The sequence below is a fragment of the Schistocerca gregaria genome, chromosome 3 (genome assembly GCF_023897955.1).
Source record: "Schistocerca gregaria isolate iqSchGreg1 chromosome 3, iqSchGreg1.2, whole genome shotgun sequence".
In the NCBI taxonomy this organism is placed as follows: Eukaryota; Metazoa; Arthropoda; class Insecta; order Orthoptera; family Acrididae; genus Schistocerca; species Schistocerca gregaria.
The window spans coordinates 328,899,257-328,918,784 of NC_064922.1; the positions used below are offsets into that span (position 1 = coordinate 328,899,257).

The 19,528-nt window shown below is 38.7% G+C and overlaps 1 protein-coding gene across 2 annotated transcripts in view; it reads left to right on the top strand.

Annotated features, from left to right (window-relative positions):
* Nucleotides 1-19,528, top strand: part of LOC126354742 (sodium- and chloride-dependent GABA transporter 1-like) — a 145,524-nt gene that overhangs the window by 96,580 nt on the left and 29,416 nt on the right. For both annotated transcript variants that reach the window (XM_050004619.1, XM_050004620.1), the window contains exon 9: nucleotides 17,596-17,748. In XM_050004619.1, coding sequence (XP_049860576.1) covers nucleotides 17,596-17,748 — 153 coding nt within the window. The remainder of the gene's footprint in view (nucleotides 1-17,595; nucleotides 17,749-19,528) is intronic.

Consider the following 19,528-nt stretch of genomic DNA (forward strand, 5'->3'; position numbering starts at 1 on the left):
TAATGCAATGGAATGTAAGCAGTCAAATTCAAACAAATGATAGTGAGTGAATTAGATTAGGAAACAAGTCAGTAAAAGTAGTAGTTTGGGCAGTAAAATAACTTATGATGACAAATGTAAAGAGGATATAAAATGTAGTCTGGCAATGGCAAGGAAAGCATTTCTGAAGAGGAGAAGTTTGTTAATATGAAATTTAAATTTAAGTGCCAGTAAGTACAGTCAAGAATATAGCCTTGCATGGAAGTAAAATGTGGACAATTAACAGTTCACAAAAGAAGGGAATATAAGCTTTTGGAATGTGGTGACACAGAAGAATGCTGAAAATTAGTTGGGTACATCATGTAATATATGAGGACGTACTTAATGGAATTGGGGAGAAAAGAAATTTGTGGCACAACTTCACAAAAAGAAGAGAGCAACTGATGGGTCATATTCTGAGACATCAAGGGATCACCAATTTAGTATTGAGGGATGTGTGGGGGTTAAAAATTTTAGAGGGAAATCAAGAGACAAATGCAGTAAGCAGGTTCAAAAGAATGTAGGTTGCAGTAGTTATTCAGAGATGAAGAGGTTTGCACAGGATAGAGTAGCATGGAGAGATGCAGCAAACTAGGCTTTGAGCTAATGACCACAACAACAGAACAAAACACCAGCTAACTTTATTTACAAACCATGGGAAATAATGAACAAACATTCTCGTTGGCTCCTGGCAGCTGACTCAAAATTTATCACATTCAGTTCCTATTGGTCAACATTCTGAGTTGTTACCACCACTGGCACACAATTCAACTGCTGTTGACACTATAAGTGCGTTTTTTCCTAATTTTCTGTTCCATGTTTCGCATTGTTCCACACAAAAAATAACTATTGAAATTTGTACCTCTTACACTAATGTAATGACACATTGATCTCAATAAACAAATGGACAGCCTAAGCAGCAATGATGAGTAACAGTGGAAAAATGTTAGAAGGAGGGTGGGACAAAGTTGAAGTTTGCCATTGGTGCCAGTAGCCCTAATTATGCCCTCTATTTTTTCTCTGGTTGTATACATGGAAGAATCCTGGAGATACTAAAAGATATCAGATAGATTATATAATGGTAAGACAGAGATTTAGGAATCAGGTTTTAAATTGTAAGACATTTCCATGGGCATATGTGGACTCTGACCACAATCTATTGGTTATGACCTGTAGATTAAAACTGAAGAAACTGCAAAAAGGTGGGAATTTAAGGACATGGGATCTGGATAAGCTGAAAGAACCAGAGGTTGTACAGAGTTTCAAGAAGATCATAAGGGAACAATTCACAGGAATGGGGGAAAGAAACACAGTAGAAGGAGAATGGGTAGCTCTGAGGGATGAAGTAGTGAAGGCAGGAGAGGATAAAGTAGGTAAAAAGATGAGGGCTGCTAGAAATCCTTGGGTAACAGAAGAAATATTGAATTTAATTGATGAAAGGAGAACATATAAAAATGCAATAAATGATGCAGGCAAAAAGGAATACAAACACCTCAAAAATGAGATCAACAGGAAGTGCAAAATGGCTAAGCAGGGATGGCTAGAGGACAAATGTAACGATGTAGAAGCTTATCTCACTGGGGATAAGATAGATACTGCCTACAGGAAAATTAAAGAGACCTTTGGAGAGAAGAGAACCACTTGTATGAATATCAAGAGCTCAGATGGCAACCCAGTTCTAAGCAAAGAAGAGAAGGCAGAAAGGTGGAAGGAGTATATAGAGGGTTTATACAAGGGCGAAGTACTTGAGGACAATATTATGGAAATGGAAGAGGATGTAGATGAAGACGAAATGGGAGATAAGATACTGTGTGAAGAGTTTGACAGAGCACTGAAAGACCTGAGTCAAAACAAGGCCCCCGGAGTAGACAACATTCCATTAGAACTACTGACGGCCTTGGGAGAGCCAGTCATGACAAAACTCTACCAGCTGGTGAGCAAGATGTATGAGACAGGCGAAATACCCCCAGACTTCAAGAAGAATATAATAATTCTAATCCCAAAGAAAGCAGGTGTTGACAGATGTGAAAATTACTGAAATATCAGTTTAATAAGTCACAGCTGCAAAATACTAATGCGAATTCTTTACAGACAAATGGGAAAACTGGTAGATGCAGACCTCGGGGAGGATCAGTTTGGATTACGTAGAAATGTTGGAACACATGAGGCAATACTGACCTTACGACTTATCTTAGAAGAAAGATTAAGAAAAGGCAAACCTACAGTTCTAGCATTTGTAGACTTGGAGAAAGCTTTTCACAATGTTGACTGGAATATTCTCTTTCAAATTCTGAAGGCGGCAGGGGTAAAATAAAGGGAGCAAAAGGCTATTCACAATTTGTACAGAAACCAGATGGCAGTCATAAGAGTCGAGGGGCATGAAAGGGAAGCAGTGGTTGGGAAAAGAGTGAGACAAGGTTGTAGCCTCTCCCCGATGTTATTCAATCTGTATATTGAGCAAGCAGTAAAGGAAACAAAAGAAAAATTCGGAGTAGGTATTAAAATTCTTGGAGAAGAAGTAAAAACTTTGAGGTTCGCCGATGACATTGTAATTCTGTCACAGACAGCAAAGGACCTGGAAGAGCAGTTGAACGGAATGGACAGTGTCTTGAAAGGAGGATATAAGATGAACATCAACAAAAGCAAAACGAGGATAATGGAATGTAGTCAAATTAAATCGGGTGATGCTGAGGGAATTAGATTAGGAAATGAGACACTTAAAGTAGTAAAGGAGTTTTGCTATTTAGGAAGTAAAATAACTGATGATGGTTGAAGCAGAGAGGATATAAAATGTAGACTGGCAATCGCAAGGAAAGCGTTTCTGAAGAAGAGAAATTTGTTAATATTGAATATAGATTTATGTATCAGGAAGTCGTTTCTGAAAGTATTTGTATGGAGTGTAGCCATGTATGGAAGTGAAACATGGATGATAACTAGTTTGGACAAGAAGAGAATAGAAGCTTTCGAAATGTGGTGCTACAGAATAATGCTGAAGATAAGGTGGATAGATCATGTAACTAATGAGGAGGTATTGAATAGGATTGGGGGGAAGAGAAGTTTGTGGCACAACTTGACTAGAAGAAGGGATTGGGTGGTAGGACATGTCCTAAGGCATCAAGGGATCACAAATTTAGCATTGGAGGGCAGCATGGAGAGTAAAAATCGTAGAGAGAGACCAAGAAATAAATACACTAAGCAGATTCAGAAGGATGTAGATTGCAGTAGGTACTGGGAGATGAAGAAGCTTGCACAGGGCAGAGTAGCATGGAGAGCTGCAACAAACCAGTCCCAGGACTGAAGACAACAACAACAACAATATTTTTCTCTGAGCATGCATTTTCCACTGTGAAGTTAAAGAGCATTAGATGTCTTTCAACTCTGTCCCACTAGCCTCTCCCTTTTTACCAAGAGTATTCATCTTTTCTCACCTAATTTTTCTTGTATCTCTTCATTCCTCATCTTATCTCTCCACTACGTATTTGACATAATCATGCAAGCAAACTCAAAATTTCAGACGCTTTCAATATTTTCTTTTGGTTCCCCTTGAACTATACATTTCACTTCTGCACAATTGTGTGCTTTGAATTTTGTGTCAGACATTTCTTCATTTTTCTATAATAGGCATTAGTTTGTGTATTTTGCTTCTAGATAGTGTAAATCTTTTACTTCACGGCCTTTTTCAATTCTGACACTTAGGAAATCATTATCATTCTTTCTGCTACTCATCAACACATTCACTTTCATTTTATGCATTCTTGCAACATTCTTTCCTCTTCCAGATATGGATCATGCACAGCCAGCGATGGTTCTCAGCATACTATGCTTGTGAATGCTAATGCACACTCACACATGAGGATGAAAATACCTCACTGTCATAGTTTATCACTAAACCCAAATTCATACTTTGTTAACTCTACTTTTTCTTGTTTGATACATATGTCTTGCAATAGGTAATGAGTGGATGAACCCTTCATCTTTTAAGTTTTTTTTTTTCTTTTTGATCTACAGACATTATACTGCATATTTTTTTCATATAGCTTTCATTTTTCTCACCAAAATTCGTAAGTGTCCAAGAGATTTTTACTTCATCCTCAGACTTCCATTCCAATGATACTTTGACTACACCTTCATATTTGCTGAATCTCATAACTTTGTTTTTATTATTTCTTCTCCTCCATCTATACCTATTGCTGTTTTTATACAATTTGCCTGATAATTTTTCAGTGTTCGTAATGAAAAGGTAATGTGACAACCAACATCTTTATCTAATACTTCTTGCAATAATCATAACATCTGATTCCCCCTTCCCAATTCTTACAACAATTTTTTGTGTCCTGGCATTCTGATCTGTTCCAATACGTGACAAGATGTTCAGAGTGATGCTCCAGTCAACTGTCTTTAACACTTTTCCTACAGCAACAAAGCAGATATATTTTATTATCATTCTTAATATTGAAATCGTGTTATTAAATATTAACTTTTAAGAGATTTCAAGAAATTATAAAGTTGGCCTAGTAATGGATTAAATCCATATACACCATATTTCCAGCAGTGCAGATTTCTGAAACAGTTTATTCTGGGATTATTACAAATCAGACCAAATATAAAAAACAACTAAGTACTGGTGTAGAAGGCATAAGCAAAGAGAAAACATAGTTGTTCCCAACTTTCTCATAATTTCTCAAGATGTTAAGTTGTGAAGTGTGAACAGTCCTGTGGCTTGGCAGCACCTCTAATGCTTAATCTGGAGTAGTGCCTACATCAAAAACTCAGCTTGCTTCTTGTTGGAATGATAGAGCTGATGCTGTACTTTCCTAGACTAATTAGCTCACAAACATAGTGGTATTGTGTTGTCTCACACTGATGTGTTTTGTTCGAGTGTGTTTTGTACACCATTGCACCATTGTGACTCAGAGCAACAGCACCACTATTATCACAGAATACACTTGCTGGTTTTTCACTGTGTTTAATACACAACTCTTGGACCAATCCTTGAAGGTATATAGCTTCTTGCTGATATGTATATGTCCATATATTCATGTTCTGTTGTTGATAGAAGAGATGATTGTTGTTGTTTTGAATTCCATTAAAAATGCTGCACCAGTTAACTTGAAAATATAGCCAGTTGTTGATCTTCACTAATTATGACCTGATACATAATCAGCATCACATAAGGCTTCACTTTTTGCTGTTTCACTTTTTCATCAAGTTAGTCCTACATTTACTGTGTCTTTGATCATCATCATCATCATCATCATCATCATCATCATCATCAATTAAGACTGATTATGCCTTTCAGCGTTCAGTCTGGAGCATAGTCCCCCTTATAAAATTCCTCCATGATCCCCTATTCAGTGCTAACATTGGTGCCTCTTCTGTTGTTAAGCCTATTACTTCAAAATTATTCTTAACCGAATCCAGATACCTTCTCCTTGGTCTACCCCGACTCCTCCTACCCTTTGGTGCTGAACCCATGAGTCTCTTGGGTAACCTTGCTTCTCCCATGCGTGTAGTATGACCCCACCATCTAAGCCTGTTCGCCCTGACTGCTACATCTATAGAGTTCATTCCTAGTTTTAATTTGGTTTCCTCATTGTGGACACCCTCTTGCCATTGTTCCCATCTACTAGTACCTGCAATCATCCTTGCTACCTTCATATCCGTAGCCTCAACCTTATTGATAAGATAACCTGAATCCACCCAGCTTTCGCTCCCATACAACAAAGTTGGTCGAAAGATTGAATGGTGCACAGATAACTTAGTCTTGGTACTGACTTCCTTCTTGCAGAAGAGAGTAGATTGTAGCTGAGTGCTCACTGCATTAGCTTTGCTACACCTCGCTTCCAGTTCTTTCACTATGTTGACATCCTGTGAGAATATGCATCCTAAGTACTTGAAACTGTCCACCTGTTCTAACTTTGTTCCTCTTATTTGGCACTCAATCCGTTTATATCTCTTTCCCACTGACATTAATTTCATTTTGGAGATGCTAATCTTCATACCATAGTCCTTACATTTCTGATCTAGGTCTGAAGTATTACACTGCAAACTTTCAATTGAATCTGCCATCACAACTGTCTTCCGCATATGCGAGACTGCTTATTTTGTGTTCACATATCTTAATCTCACCCAGCCAGTCTATTGTTTTCAACATATGATCCATAAATAGTATGAACAACAGTGGAGACAGGTTGCAGCCCTGTCTTACCCCTGAAACTACTCTGAACCATGAACTCAATTTACTGTCAACTCTAACTGCTGCCTGACTATCTATGTAATGACCTTTAATTGCTTGCAAAAGTTTGCCTCCTATTCCATAATCTCGTAGAATAGACAATAACTTCCTCCTAGGAACCTGGTCATATGCCTTTTCTAGTTCTATAAAGCATAGATGCAATTCCCTGTTCCACTCGTAACACATTTCCATTATTTGTCATAAGCTAAAGATCTGGTCCTGACAACCTCTAAGAGATGTAAAACCACACTGATTTTCATCAAATTTGTGTCTTTGATGTAACTCATAATTTATTGACTGCTTCCCGGTGGAGTTTTTGATAATTAAAGTTAAATCTTCTTACAGTAGCCACAGTATATGTGCACGCAATGTCTGGTCTTGTGCTTTGAGCCAAATATGAGTGTGACCCACGGCTTGATGATAACAAATGCTATGTAACATGAATTTTTCCTCATCTCTCAATTTTTTACATGAATTAAATTGATGTGAAACCACATTTCAGCTTTTCATACAAAATTTCTTGAGTGCTTTTGCTGATATTTTCTTTGATTGATGTTAATCGTCCCTTGTTTTCTGTTTCATTTTATTCTCATACTAAGACATCAACTGAGTTTGCCAAGATCTCTTGACTTAAAATGATCCATTCATGCTTAATTCTTTCTTCCACCTATTATTTCTATTTGATAAGATGATCAAGTTGTCTTTATAAATTGCAAGAATCAGTATATACTGCTTCTCAATTGGAAACTGTTGAACAAGTCTCTTTTATTCATCACGTGTTTGGTACATTTGGAATGTAGGTAGCACTCATCACCATAACACAAAGACGCTGTTTGAGACATTTCTGTTTTCAGTTTTAAATGCATTTGCAGCACTTGAAAATGTATTTAGTTTCTTCTTCGTTCTACACTCACATGTCTCATGACAAACTTTCTGCTATTTATAACTTTTCAGTGATTTGAAACTTAAACATCACAATTGATGTTCGTCTTCTGGTGTTTACTGAACTGCTTATTAGCTGCAAGTAGTGAATCTGTAGTTCCATTTGTTCTTGTAATTTGAGATTTCATTTATTCCTGGATTACCAACTGACTTACTAAATCACTAGTAATATTAACACCCAAATACTCAAACACTGTAATCAAAGGCAGTGAAGTTGCTGGAAATCCACTTAGTATGATCACAGCTACAAAATCAACATCCATTTTCTTATCAATGTTTCATATTCTTGAAAGTGACAAAATTTTGATGAATAGATAGCCTTATTGTTTTAAGAAGACAATAATACACTCATCTAGCATGGTAGCAGCTTAATATAACTAGATAAAGTATCTCTGAATGCAGACTGTAAATTTTGCTACACTTCTTTAGCATTTGCTGTTCTATGAAGTTTTTCATATAGACAGATGAACTGACAGTTAAACATATAAAACATAGCCTAAAAGAAAATATTAATTGTAATACAAATTACAAAGTAGTTTTTATCCATGTCTGGACAAATCTCCTTTGAAGCTACACTCAAGAAGAGGACATCAATGAAACAAGAAATGTGATCATAACAACAAAAATGTATGTCCAGTAACAACAGTGACAGTGAGTGTCATTATCTGTAGAAGATCAATGACCAATTGAATATACAGATAAAATAAGTTGTAGTGACAGAGAACAGTGTAACAGCCTGGTAACAATATTTGTAGATCCACACAAGTTCATATAACCACAGATTGCTTAGCACAGGATGGTCTACATTTAAACAGGTTAGGATGTACAAGATTCAGCAAGGTGTTCACTGATGTGTGCAAAATTACAAACAATAAAGGAAACTAAATGTGAGTGATGGGGTGACATGCTGCCTAAAGGAATAAAAGGCAAAAACCCGCTAAAAAGACCTGTTTTTAAAACAACAGATAATTGTAAAACCACATTTTTGATACATTAAAACATAAATGGCTTGCAGACAAATATATAAATCACAGAGAGGCAAATGAAAGCACATTTTTGGTGCATTTAAACATAAATGATTTGCAGACAAAATATATAAATTATAGAGAGGTAAAAACTGAAGATCTACAAATTTCTTGCCAGGAGGGACTCATATATTAGTCCTTTGTCTAAATGAGCATTGGCTAACAAAATAATACATCAAAATCCTTAATAAATTAGAGAACTGTGTTTTAGCCAGTAGGTCTTGCAGAAATAGTAAATTTGTGGGGATTTCGGTACTAATTGAAAGTTTTTTAACATATAAGGTTAATTTTAATTTTCTAAATGGTGACGACATGTTTGAAAGTTGGTTGCTGTATAGAAATAGAGAGACAAAATATTCTAATAATCTTGATACACAAAATCCCAGATAAAGAAATAATAAACGCATTTCTGTTTAAATCAACAAAAGGGCAAAGGAAAAGGCTTTTCTTAGCTGCTGATTTTAACATGAACATAATAAATGAATCCAGTGAATCAACATAATTTACTGATCTGATTCAAGCATTTGGTTGCAAGCTAAACTTCACAAAATTCACACTATATGGATAACATTCTGACAAATTATTCATCTGAAACTAAAAAAAATTCTGCTTTGATTTAGGTACTTCTGATCATTCTGCACTGTTTTTGGAGCGTCCCAAAGTAAATGAACCAGCCATTAGGAAAACGTGTCTCAAATGATGCTTCAGTAAGGAAAATATAAACTTGTTTGATTGTAAGCTTTAAGAAGTAAACAATCCTCATGAGCTCCAGGCCTAGGCTTGCCTCTGTCATCAGTGATGTCTTCCTGACAGAAGCTGTATCATCGTCCTGGCAACCTCAGATTTTGAACTACTCCATTGTGGGTGCTGGGGAATGTTACGAATAAAAGCCCTAGTGCAGCAACACACTTACTTGTCTGGTTTAAACAAGAACGTTGAAGTCATGGTGTGCAGCTCTCCAGCTTATGCTCAGCATCGGGCCTTTCCACTGCAATCTTTTGCCCCTTGTTCCACTCCCCATTGTCCCTGCGACTACATTCATTTGGGCTTTGCAGGACCTTTTTTGGGTTCTGTGTAGTTAGCAGTCATGTATGCTTACTCTGATCATCCATATGTGAACAGCATGGTACCCAGCCACAATGGACACCACAGTTAACACACTAATCCAGAATCTAGCCATTGAAGGGCATCATATCAGACAATGGGCTCCAATTTATGGAGATAGCTTTTAACCCCATTATGCCTCCAATAGCAGAAAACAACTTGTTAGTCCACCATATCAGCCATTCTCCAATAGTAAGCAGAACATGTGGTGTGGACGTTTAAGAAGCAAATGTTGAAGGCCACTATCACAGCAGCACTCGCAGTCTTCACGAGTCTATACATGACCTCTTCTATCAACAGCTGTAGCCTGTCAGAGCTCCTCTATGGCAGACAACCACAGAAACTTCTACATCTCTTGGCCCCACAGCCCCAGGAACCCCAGAGGTCTGACACACTAGGTGATATCCACTGGGCTCAACAGTATGGGCACGTTCATATAGGGCAAAAAGTACATGGATGTTGTCTACAGTGGTTGCTGCCCATGGACAGTGGTTTATGACTGCCAAGATATTGAAGTGTTTGGGCCACTGTCTTCCCAGACAGCTCTGTCCATGCCAGCTGAATGTACTACTGTCGATGCCACAACTCACCTACATAACTTGTGTTCCAGAACTCCAGCAGCAAAGCCATATTGCACTGTTGGTTCTTGGTTTCTGTTTCACTATGTCTTGTTTCTATTTTGGATTACTTGTTTGTTTTTAGTGCTGCCTTCACTGTCCATTTTCCTCATTGTCTTCTGTCACTGCTAAGCAATCTACCATTGACAGCTCCAACAAGTTGGCCAGTATCAGAAGGTTGCCTGGGTTGTTCCTGATCTTGTGTGAAATTCCAGTCACAATAGACAGCAGGTAACAACAAAGCCCAGATCACAGTACAAGAGAATACCATGTAGCACATGGTCATTATCAATAAATACACTGAAGAGCTTGCTGTAAACGTTGCTTGGTCATGACAAGTGGTCTATGGCAGACCTTGAATCTTCTGTGGGTGTTTTCCAGATGACCTGATGCTGGCAAATGTATCCTACATGTCACATGAAGTGCCCTTGTTGAATATGTGAATAGTTATATTGGCCGGCCCATTGATATATCCGGCACATTTACAAGAGATCCCTAGTACTAGATTCCTAGCTGTCTACTACACATTTCAGTAATACTAGGGATTCCTTCAACTCTGTCCCACAAGTAATACCATTTCATTCAACCAATAGCTCCTTAAATCAAATCTTCTTAGATACAGCCTGACGCATGTGCAGCTTCTAGTCTCAGGCTGTTGACCTAGCCATTTAGAACTATAAGATCCAACTAATCTTCCCACAATAATTCTATGAACATTCACCTGACAGCAAGCTTGCACAAGCCCCAACCTGCTAGCCATCCAACAGAAAGTCAACAGTAGACCAATATTACTAATTTGCTGAAAATGAGGCTGCATGCCTAAACAATCTTCCAGTCATTCCTGCCAACACTTACGCTGTGTAGAGCTCTGTGGAAGGTGATTCCTTATATTTTTAATGTTAAATCTATTTAAACCAAACACCATTTTTAACTTAAAAAACAAAATTTAGTCTCTATATTAAAAACAAATATTCCAAGACTTACCAAGCGGGAAAGCGCCGGTAGATAGGCACAATAAATAAAACACACAAACAGAATTTCTAGCTTTCGCAACCGACGGTTGCTTCTTCAGGAAAGAGGGAAGGAGAGGGAAAGACGAAAGGACGTGGGTTTTAAGGGAGAGGGTAAGGAGTCATACCAATCCCGGGAGCGGAAAGACTTACCTTAGGGAGAAAAAAGGACAGGTGTACACTCGCACACACACACATATCCATCCGCACATACACAGACACAAGCAGAAAAATGTTAGCTTGTGTCTGTGTGTGTGTGGATGGATATGTGTGTGTGTGCGAGTGTACACCTGTCCTTTTTTCTCCCTAAGGTAAGTCTTTCTGCTCCCGGGATTGGAATGACTCCTTACCCTCTCCCTTAAAACCCACATCCTTTCGTCTTTCCCTCTCCTTCCCTCTTTCCTGAAGAAGCAACGGTCAGTTGCGAAAGCTAGAAATGCTGTGTGTTTGTGTGTTTTATTTATTGTGCCTATCTACCGGCGCTTTCCCGCTTGGTAAGTCTTGGAATCTTTGTTTTTAATATATTTTTCCCATGTGGAAGTTTCTTTTTATTTTATTTACAAAATTTAGTCTCTGATATAGTCAGGTCCAACACCTTATATGTGTCTACCGATTCCATTGCGTATTGACAACTACAGTAGAAAATAAACATGTCTAAATTAATTTTCACGTATGGATAGTGTGTAAATTTGAGCTTTTTCCTTCAATTGTTGTGGATTAAATAACTTTGTAACTCGTAATAATGTTTTGCTTATCTTTAAACTTCTTATGTAAATTTTATACAAAAATGGATCAAGTAATTTATTTGCTGATAACACAAAGATTACTGGTCTGTTTTGCTTGTAATGGTTACCTTACAATAAACTGTTCTGTAACAGTTGTTGTAAATTTAAGCATTGTTTGTATAAACTTATGCTTGGGGTAAGTGCAGTTTGCTGTTTGAATTATTTATCAGTTTTAGGCAGTTGGTGATTATTTTTCTGTAAAGAAGTTCAAATGTAACTGTTATGAAGATGAAATGTACTGTCATTTATACGATTATTTTGAAGGCAAAATGCAAAACAGTGAATTCAAAACAAAATTTTGTTGTCATAATTTAATAGTCGCTGCTACCTGCTTGAAACCTTCAATTTATATAGATAATTGTAGGTTCTTCATAATTTAAAACAAGAGCCAAGACATGAAGCCATTATATAGTAGACAGTGTATTAGATTAGGAAATTATTAAAGTGTACGTGACCTCTTACAAGCTGCATTGAATGCTACAAATGTCAGTAGTGATAATTGAAATCTGAATTTTGGTGATTTGTTACTTCATAGTAAGAGGAGACATGATAATTATACAAACTGTCAACAGATATCCATATGATTGTGTTCTGTATGGAATATAGGATTCCTGTCAATCAATAACCATGTCAACGATGATGGCAGGGCACTTATCAAATTGGGTGGTGTTTGCTGGATAGCCCAAATCCACAATCACTTGTACACAATCACAGATGGTGCCGTATGGTACAGTGAAGATGCCTGCTAGACCCTCAGTAGTGGAGGGACATAGGAAGAATGGAAGCAGGTCATTCGCAAATTGATGTGGCCTGCTGACTTAATGTGAATCATTCTGCTGTTTTGTGTATGTGGCAATAGTTTGTAGAGACCAGAACTGTATCTCAAAGACCAGAGCAGGGCCGACCACATATGACATCAGAAAGAGAGGCCCATTATTTGCCTGCAAGGGAACAATGGTACTGCCTTAGACTGCATGACAACTGACCTCTGGACATAAAAGTTTTCTGGGTTTAGTACCGCGTCATAATGTAAAAACTACTGCTGCTATAGAAAAACCGATGTTTCGGCCATTATTGCAGTGGCCTTCTTCTGGGTCTAATGGTGCATTCTAGCTATGCAGTGTCCTTTATATTTTGTTATTAGTGTTCTCTGCGCATGCCAAAAAAATCATAATTTTAAAAAGGTACTTAGTTTCATTGGTCACTTAAGGAAGAAGGAGAGGGAACTTTATTTTAGTAGGTTGTTGCGGTGGAGGAAGAATGTGACCTCTGTTGTCCATTGGCACTTGTGTTATGTACCATGATTGGTGGCCACCATCAAATGAGAAGTTTGCTGCTGTTTACCAACTACTGGACGTCAGCTGCGCGACTGCAGTTACTCGCCGGTAGTGCTCGTCCCTCGTGTTGACAGTGCCGTCTGTTGGGCTCTGATTGCCAGCAGCCAGGATGGGGCAAGCCTGAGTCCATCCTCCCTGTTCATGTTGTTAGGGTGTTTAAGTATTTCGATGGCCTCTCTGATTTTACGTTTCATCATAATTAGATGCTTGGCCAACACACAGGCTTCACTGAATTTTATTTCTTTTCCACAGCCATGGTGATGTTCTGCCACTGCGGATTTGTTGTGTTGCCCTAGACGAATATAATGCTTGTGCTCCCGAATGCACGTTGCTATTGGCCCACTAGTCTTGCTGATGTATGCCTCTCCACATTCACATTCCACCTTGTAAACACCTGCAGTGTGTAATACATCCACCTTGTCCTTGGTGGAGCCTAGTACATTCTGGATCCTACTACCACTATAGAAGACAGGCTGTACCCAACCGCGGCGAAGAACGGAGAGGAAAGAGGAGCTATCAGGGAACTGAAGAACAACGACGAAATTGTGATATTAACAGCAGACAAAGGCAATGCTACTGCCATCTTAGACTCCTTGCAGTATGAAGACAAGATGAAAGAATTATTTAATGATCCCACCTACAAAGAACTAAGGGCAGACCCTACGGTGAAGATAATTCAAAAGACGCAGGCCGCGATTAAGGACTTGAGAATTGACACTGACACAGCCAAGGGTCTTATTCCCAGAGTACCAGTCTCTCCTAGAACTTATGGTGTTCCAAAGATACATAAGGAAAGTTGTCCTTTGAGGCCAATAGTGAATGGGATCAATTCACCTACTTACAGTTTGGCAAAGTACCTGGCCTGCAAACTAAGACGTCTAGTTGGCAAGACAGACTCTTATGTGAAGAACTCGACACACTTTATAGAATGCCTAAAGGGAGAAACAATTTTACCTACAGACATCATAGTCAACTTTGACATGAAATCACTATTTATGAATGTGCCAGTAGATGAAACTATCCACATCCTTCAGGAGCATGTCCTGCCAGACATATGCGACTTGGTTGAGTTGTGCCTAACTTCAATGTACTTCAAATGGCAAGGAAAATACTACGAGCAGACAGATGCCATAGCAATGGGGTCTCCCCTATCTCTGCTGGCAGTGGACATATTCATGGAAGCCTTTGAAGCAATGGCCCTCGGTTCAGCTCCTTTACACCCAGGTTACTGGTTTAGATACAGGGACGACATGTTCGCTATATGGCCTCATGGTGAAACGGAGCTACACAAGTTCCACGACTATTTGAACAATATGCATGGGAAGATACAGTTCACGCTGGAAGTAGGAAAGAATGGTGCTATCTCATTTTTAGATGTCAAAGTGTATAGGAGGGCACACTGGGGCACAGAGTATTTGTAAGCCTACACATACTGACAGGTATCTGCACGCCCAATCCTACCACCACCCAGCACAGAAGAACTCAGTCATCCGCTCTTTAGCAATCCGTGCGCAGCACCTAAGTGATGCTCAAAACATCACACCTGAGCTTAAAAGGTTATGCACAACGTTTCTAGCCAATGGTTACAGCCATAAGTTGATAAACACAGCCTTCTCAACGAACACAAGCAAGAAAGATAAGCAGGAAATAGACAAACTGCAGCCGACAGTACGCTTACCCTATGTGAAAAATGTTACTGACTGAATAGGCAAACACCTTCGCCACGTTGGGGTGCAGCCTGTCTTCTATAGTGGTTGTAAGATCCAGGACGTACTAGGATCCACCAACGACAAGGTGGATGCATTACACACTGCAGGCGTTTACAAGGTGGAATGCGAATGTGGAGAGGCATACATCGGCGAGACTGGTAGGCCATTAGCAATGCACATTTGGGAGCACAAGAATTATATTTGTCTAGGACAACATAACAAATCCGCAGTAGCAGAACATCACTATGACTGCAGAAAAGAAATAAAATTCAGTGAAGCCAATTATGATGAATCGCAAAAACCAGAGAGGCCATCAAAACACTTAAACACCCTAACAACATGAACAGGGAGGATGGACTCAGGCTTGCCCCATCCTGGCTGCCGTCAATCAGAGCCCAACAGACAGCACTGTCAACATGAGGGACGAGCACTACCGGCGAGTAACTGCCGCTGCGCAGCTGACGTCCGGTAGTTGGTAAACAGCAGCAAACTTCTCGTTCGATGGTGGCCACCAATCATGGTACATAAAACAAGAGCCAATGGACAACAGAGGTCACGTTCTCCCTCAACCACAAGAACCTATTAAAATAAAGTTCCCTCTCCTTCTTCCTTAAGTGACCAATGAAACTAACTACCTTTTTAAAATTACGATTTTATGTCATGCGCAGTGAACACTAACAAAAAAAATATAAAGGAAACTTCATAGCTAGAATGCACCATTAGACTCAGAAGAAGGCCGCTGCAATTGTGGCCGAAACATGGGTTTTTCTATAGCGGCAGTAGTTTTCACATTATGACGTGGTACCAAACCCAGAAAACTTTTATGTCAACTGACTCTGGCTGCAGAAGCTTACGCAATTAAACTGGCATCTGACCTCACAGCACCCATTGGACATGTTGTATTGAGGCAAATGGTGTGCAGAAGGCTTCTGCAAAGTGACCTCTATTGCCAGAGACCTGCTGTATGTGTACCTCTGACACGTCATCACAGAAGAGAACGTCTAGATTTGAGTCACCAACATGCCACCTGGATGGCTGAACAGTGGCCAATTTTCTTTCACAGATGAGTGACAATTTGGTGTGGAGAGTCATTCTCAACAGATTTGCATCTGGAGGGAATGTGGAACATGATTTCAGGACCCAAACATTATGGAAAGAGACTGATCTGAAGGAGGGCCCCTAATGATGTGAGCAGGCATTGTGTTGACACTCAAACAGCTCTTCATGAACTTATACAGTTGAATCAGCAATGTTTCACTTCTGTCAGTTACTGTGATGTGATTTGGGACCTCATGTAGGGTTTTTGTGAGGTCCTGTTGGCACAGACTTCTTAGTGATGAACGATAATGCTTGAACTCGTACAGCATGGGTGGTTAATTCTTGGAAATGGAAGAATTTGCAGGCATAGAGTGGCCTGCTCACTCTCTCAATTTGAATCCCACTGAGCATGTCTGGGATGCATCACTTCCACATCCACTAACCACTCTCCAAGACTTGCGAGCAGATCTGCAAGAAGAATGGGCATTATTGCTTCAACATGAGATTGGTGACATCATTTACAACATGCTCGATCATTGTCAGGCCTGTGCTGATGCCAGAGGCAGTCACACCATATACTGAGCTCATTAACCAGTTGTTGGAATGTGTGTCTAAATCTATCAAGTTGGAAAAAATAAAGAACCATTATGCATGCTGCATTTGTTTAGGATATGTATCCATTATATTGTTTCTACTTTACTATCACCTGTTCATATTCTTTTGTAGCAAAATAAATGCAACTTTGCAAAATGTCTGTTTGTTCCTTTGGTTTTGGACACCAGTGTAGATTGATTAAATTTTTGTCTCTGTTTACATTTTTTGTATCTCCCCACAAGCTCCCTTCCCTTAAAAATTCTATCCATCTGTAGAAATCCTTGCAGATCTTGATCCCCTCCTATATTCCCTCATCTGCTTGCCCTTGCCAAAATAAATCCTCCCCAAATGAATCTCCTACTGCCTCATCAAGTTCAGGACCCTTTTCACCCATATTGAGCACCATGCATCTCCTACACAAGCTTTAAATTCCATATTGACAATTTCACTCATAGTTTCTAATCCTAGTATTGCCATATCTCTCAACATTATCCCAAGGCATCCTTCCATCTTGTAACAGTACAACTCTAACAGACTTCCACTTACTGATCCTGAAATCCACTGTGACATTTATCATCATCTTCTAATTGGTTTTCTATTTCATCCTCACTTTCTTCCTCCTCAACTTTCAAGGTTACAACCCATCTGGTCCTTAAACTTCAATCTGGCTTGCATCCCTAGAAAAATCTTTTCACAAATTCACCGTTTCCCTACAATAGGAACTCCTCCACATGATAGACTTCATCTCTAAGCTATCCACCCCTCACCTACATCAGCAGCATATGACCACCATTCCCCCTGCCCACTATCTGTACATATCTGGCACAATTTCTTCACTAGGACTTTTCCTTCAAGCAGCACCAACAAATTCCAGTGTCTCATTAATGATGATAACACTATCAGAAACAACAGTACTGAGAAGATGTCACCAATCTGTCACCACATCCTCCAAGACATCACAAGATAATTTCATTCATTTTTAAGTTAGTTAAATTAGTAAATAAGCTGCATTTATTCGTGTAGTTAAAAAATGTGGTGTGATTTTGAAATTTGTAATTTCCCTTGGATGAGGAATGATGGTTCATATCTGTTGACAGGGCTGAAATAATAATATAGAGGAAACTATCATGAGAAGTAGGAAATCCAGAATTCATGACTAGATAATTATTTTTTTGGACCAGACACTGGGCATCGACAGTGAATTCTGCATTGTGGAGAGCTTTGTGACGGGGGTTGTTGACAACTGGCCTGATACGCTGCGCCCACATCGCAGACGCTTCACATTTGGGGTATGCTGCCTCATGCTGTTGCTGGGGATCCCCATGGTCACACATGTAAGTACTTCAAAATATGTGCTGTTTGAGATTTTTCCAATGTTATAACTGCTTGAAACGTTCTCAGCAACTGCATCGCATGGTGTGTAAACTTCAATTAGACAGCTGCTCATCTTCTTCACATTCATATCGGAAGATGATGAGCAGCTGCCTGATTTAAATGTTGTGCTTTTTCCAAGATACAATCCAATGAAAGACCCAAGAATGTTAAAAATATTTTACAATAATTGCTCGGTATCAGCACCAATCTGATGTACTGTCATAATCACTTGTTGACTACATACAGGGACAGAATATAAGGCTTAGCAGATATGTGTTCATTAATTCATTGACAAAAATGTTAAGGTGTCAGTCAAAATATCCTGATTCATTCCAGAGTGAATGTTTTGTGTGGGGCATCTTAGCTCACAATTGCTTACTGTTACTATTTGAAAGGAAAAATGGCAAACCAATCTGACTTTTGATGGATAAGTGTGACACCACTCAAATACCATGGCTTCAGAAACCATAATTGTTTGCTTCTGGTGGCCATTGCCATAACTGTTTCAATTTGTATTTTAAATTATTTCTACAGAGTTACTTTATATCACTAGGCAACCTTTTAGTGACATATCTTCCAGCAGTAAGTGGGCTCTGTTCCATAACTCTTTTATTACTCAGTAACATATGATAATCTTCTCTGGTTCATATTCTGCAGTGATGAATGAATCTATTCATTAACCTATTGGTCTTAAGGACATACAAAGAGAACACAGTTAGTAAATTGTAGTTAATGAAATAGTCCCTAGAGGACTGACATTAACTTATGACAGCAGTTATTCCAACTGCTCTCATCTAACTGAATACCATATACATGTAAACTGCAGGTACCGCACTTAAATCTCAATCACATATTGAAAATGTGAGTGGATTAATCCATAGTAGATTTGTTTTAGCTCTGGGAAAGTTATTATGGTTGCGAGACATTTTAGTAAGTACCTAAAAACTGCAGCTAATCTTGCTACAAATGTTGCTGATGCACTCTTTTCGTGTAAAATGCTCATCAGTCACTACGCCTAAAATTTTATGTTTATGAGATTTTTCAGGTAAAAACAGTTATTTGAGATTATTGTCCACATGAGGCTGTTAATAACTTAACAAAAACTTCATCATTACTCCCTTCTGATTATTTAATTGACTTTGTTCATGATGAGATATTTATTACCAGACCAAAGTTCTGTTTATTGTTTTTCACTATTAACTGTTCAGTACAGTTCTGTCTTGCTTTAAGAACAAAGCAATGCAAATTCAATGTCATCTTGCATCAACTCACCACAAATTACTCTTAAGTGCACCATCCTCTAATTTGGATTAAACATAGTATATTATCACAGGTTATATCCATCAGGGCATAGAAAATCTATCACATTCTGAACATTCACAATTGCAGTGATACAAATTAGTAAATTCAAAAGCCATTTCAGTTTACAGTGCTAATGGAAACTTTAAAGATTGCTTGGAAATGAAGGTGTTTGTGATTCAAAAGTAATATTGCAAACTATTAAGTCCATCATACAAGACATTCACATGTTATTCTAATTAGCACAAACATTATGGTGGAAAAATCATGTTTCTATTTCTATGAAGATCCCACTTCAGAACTGTGGAGATGTGCATATAACCTCAACATGTGTGTCTTGCAGCATCTGAGGCAATATTTTATGCATCTGCACTGTACACGTGCTTGATCTGGACTCTTTACTTGTTTGCTCACTCGAACACGTCTGTGTTCTCTTAGCTC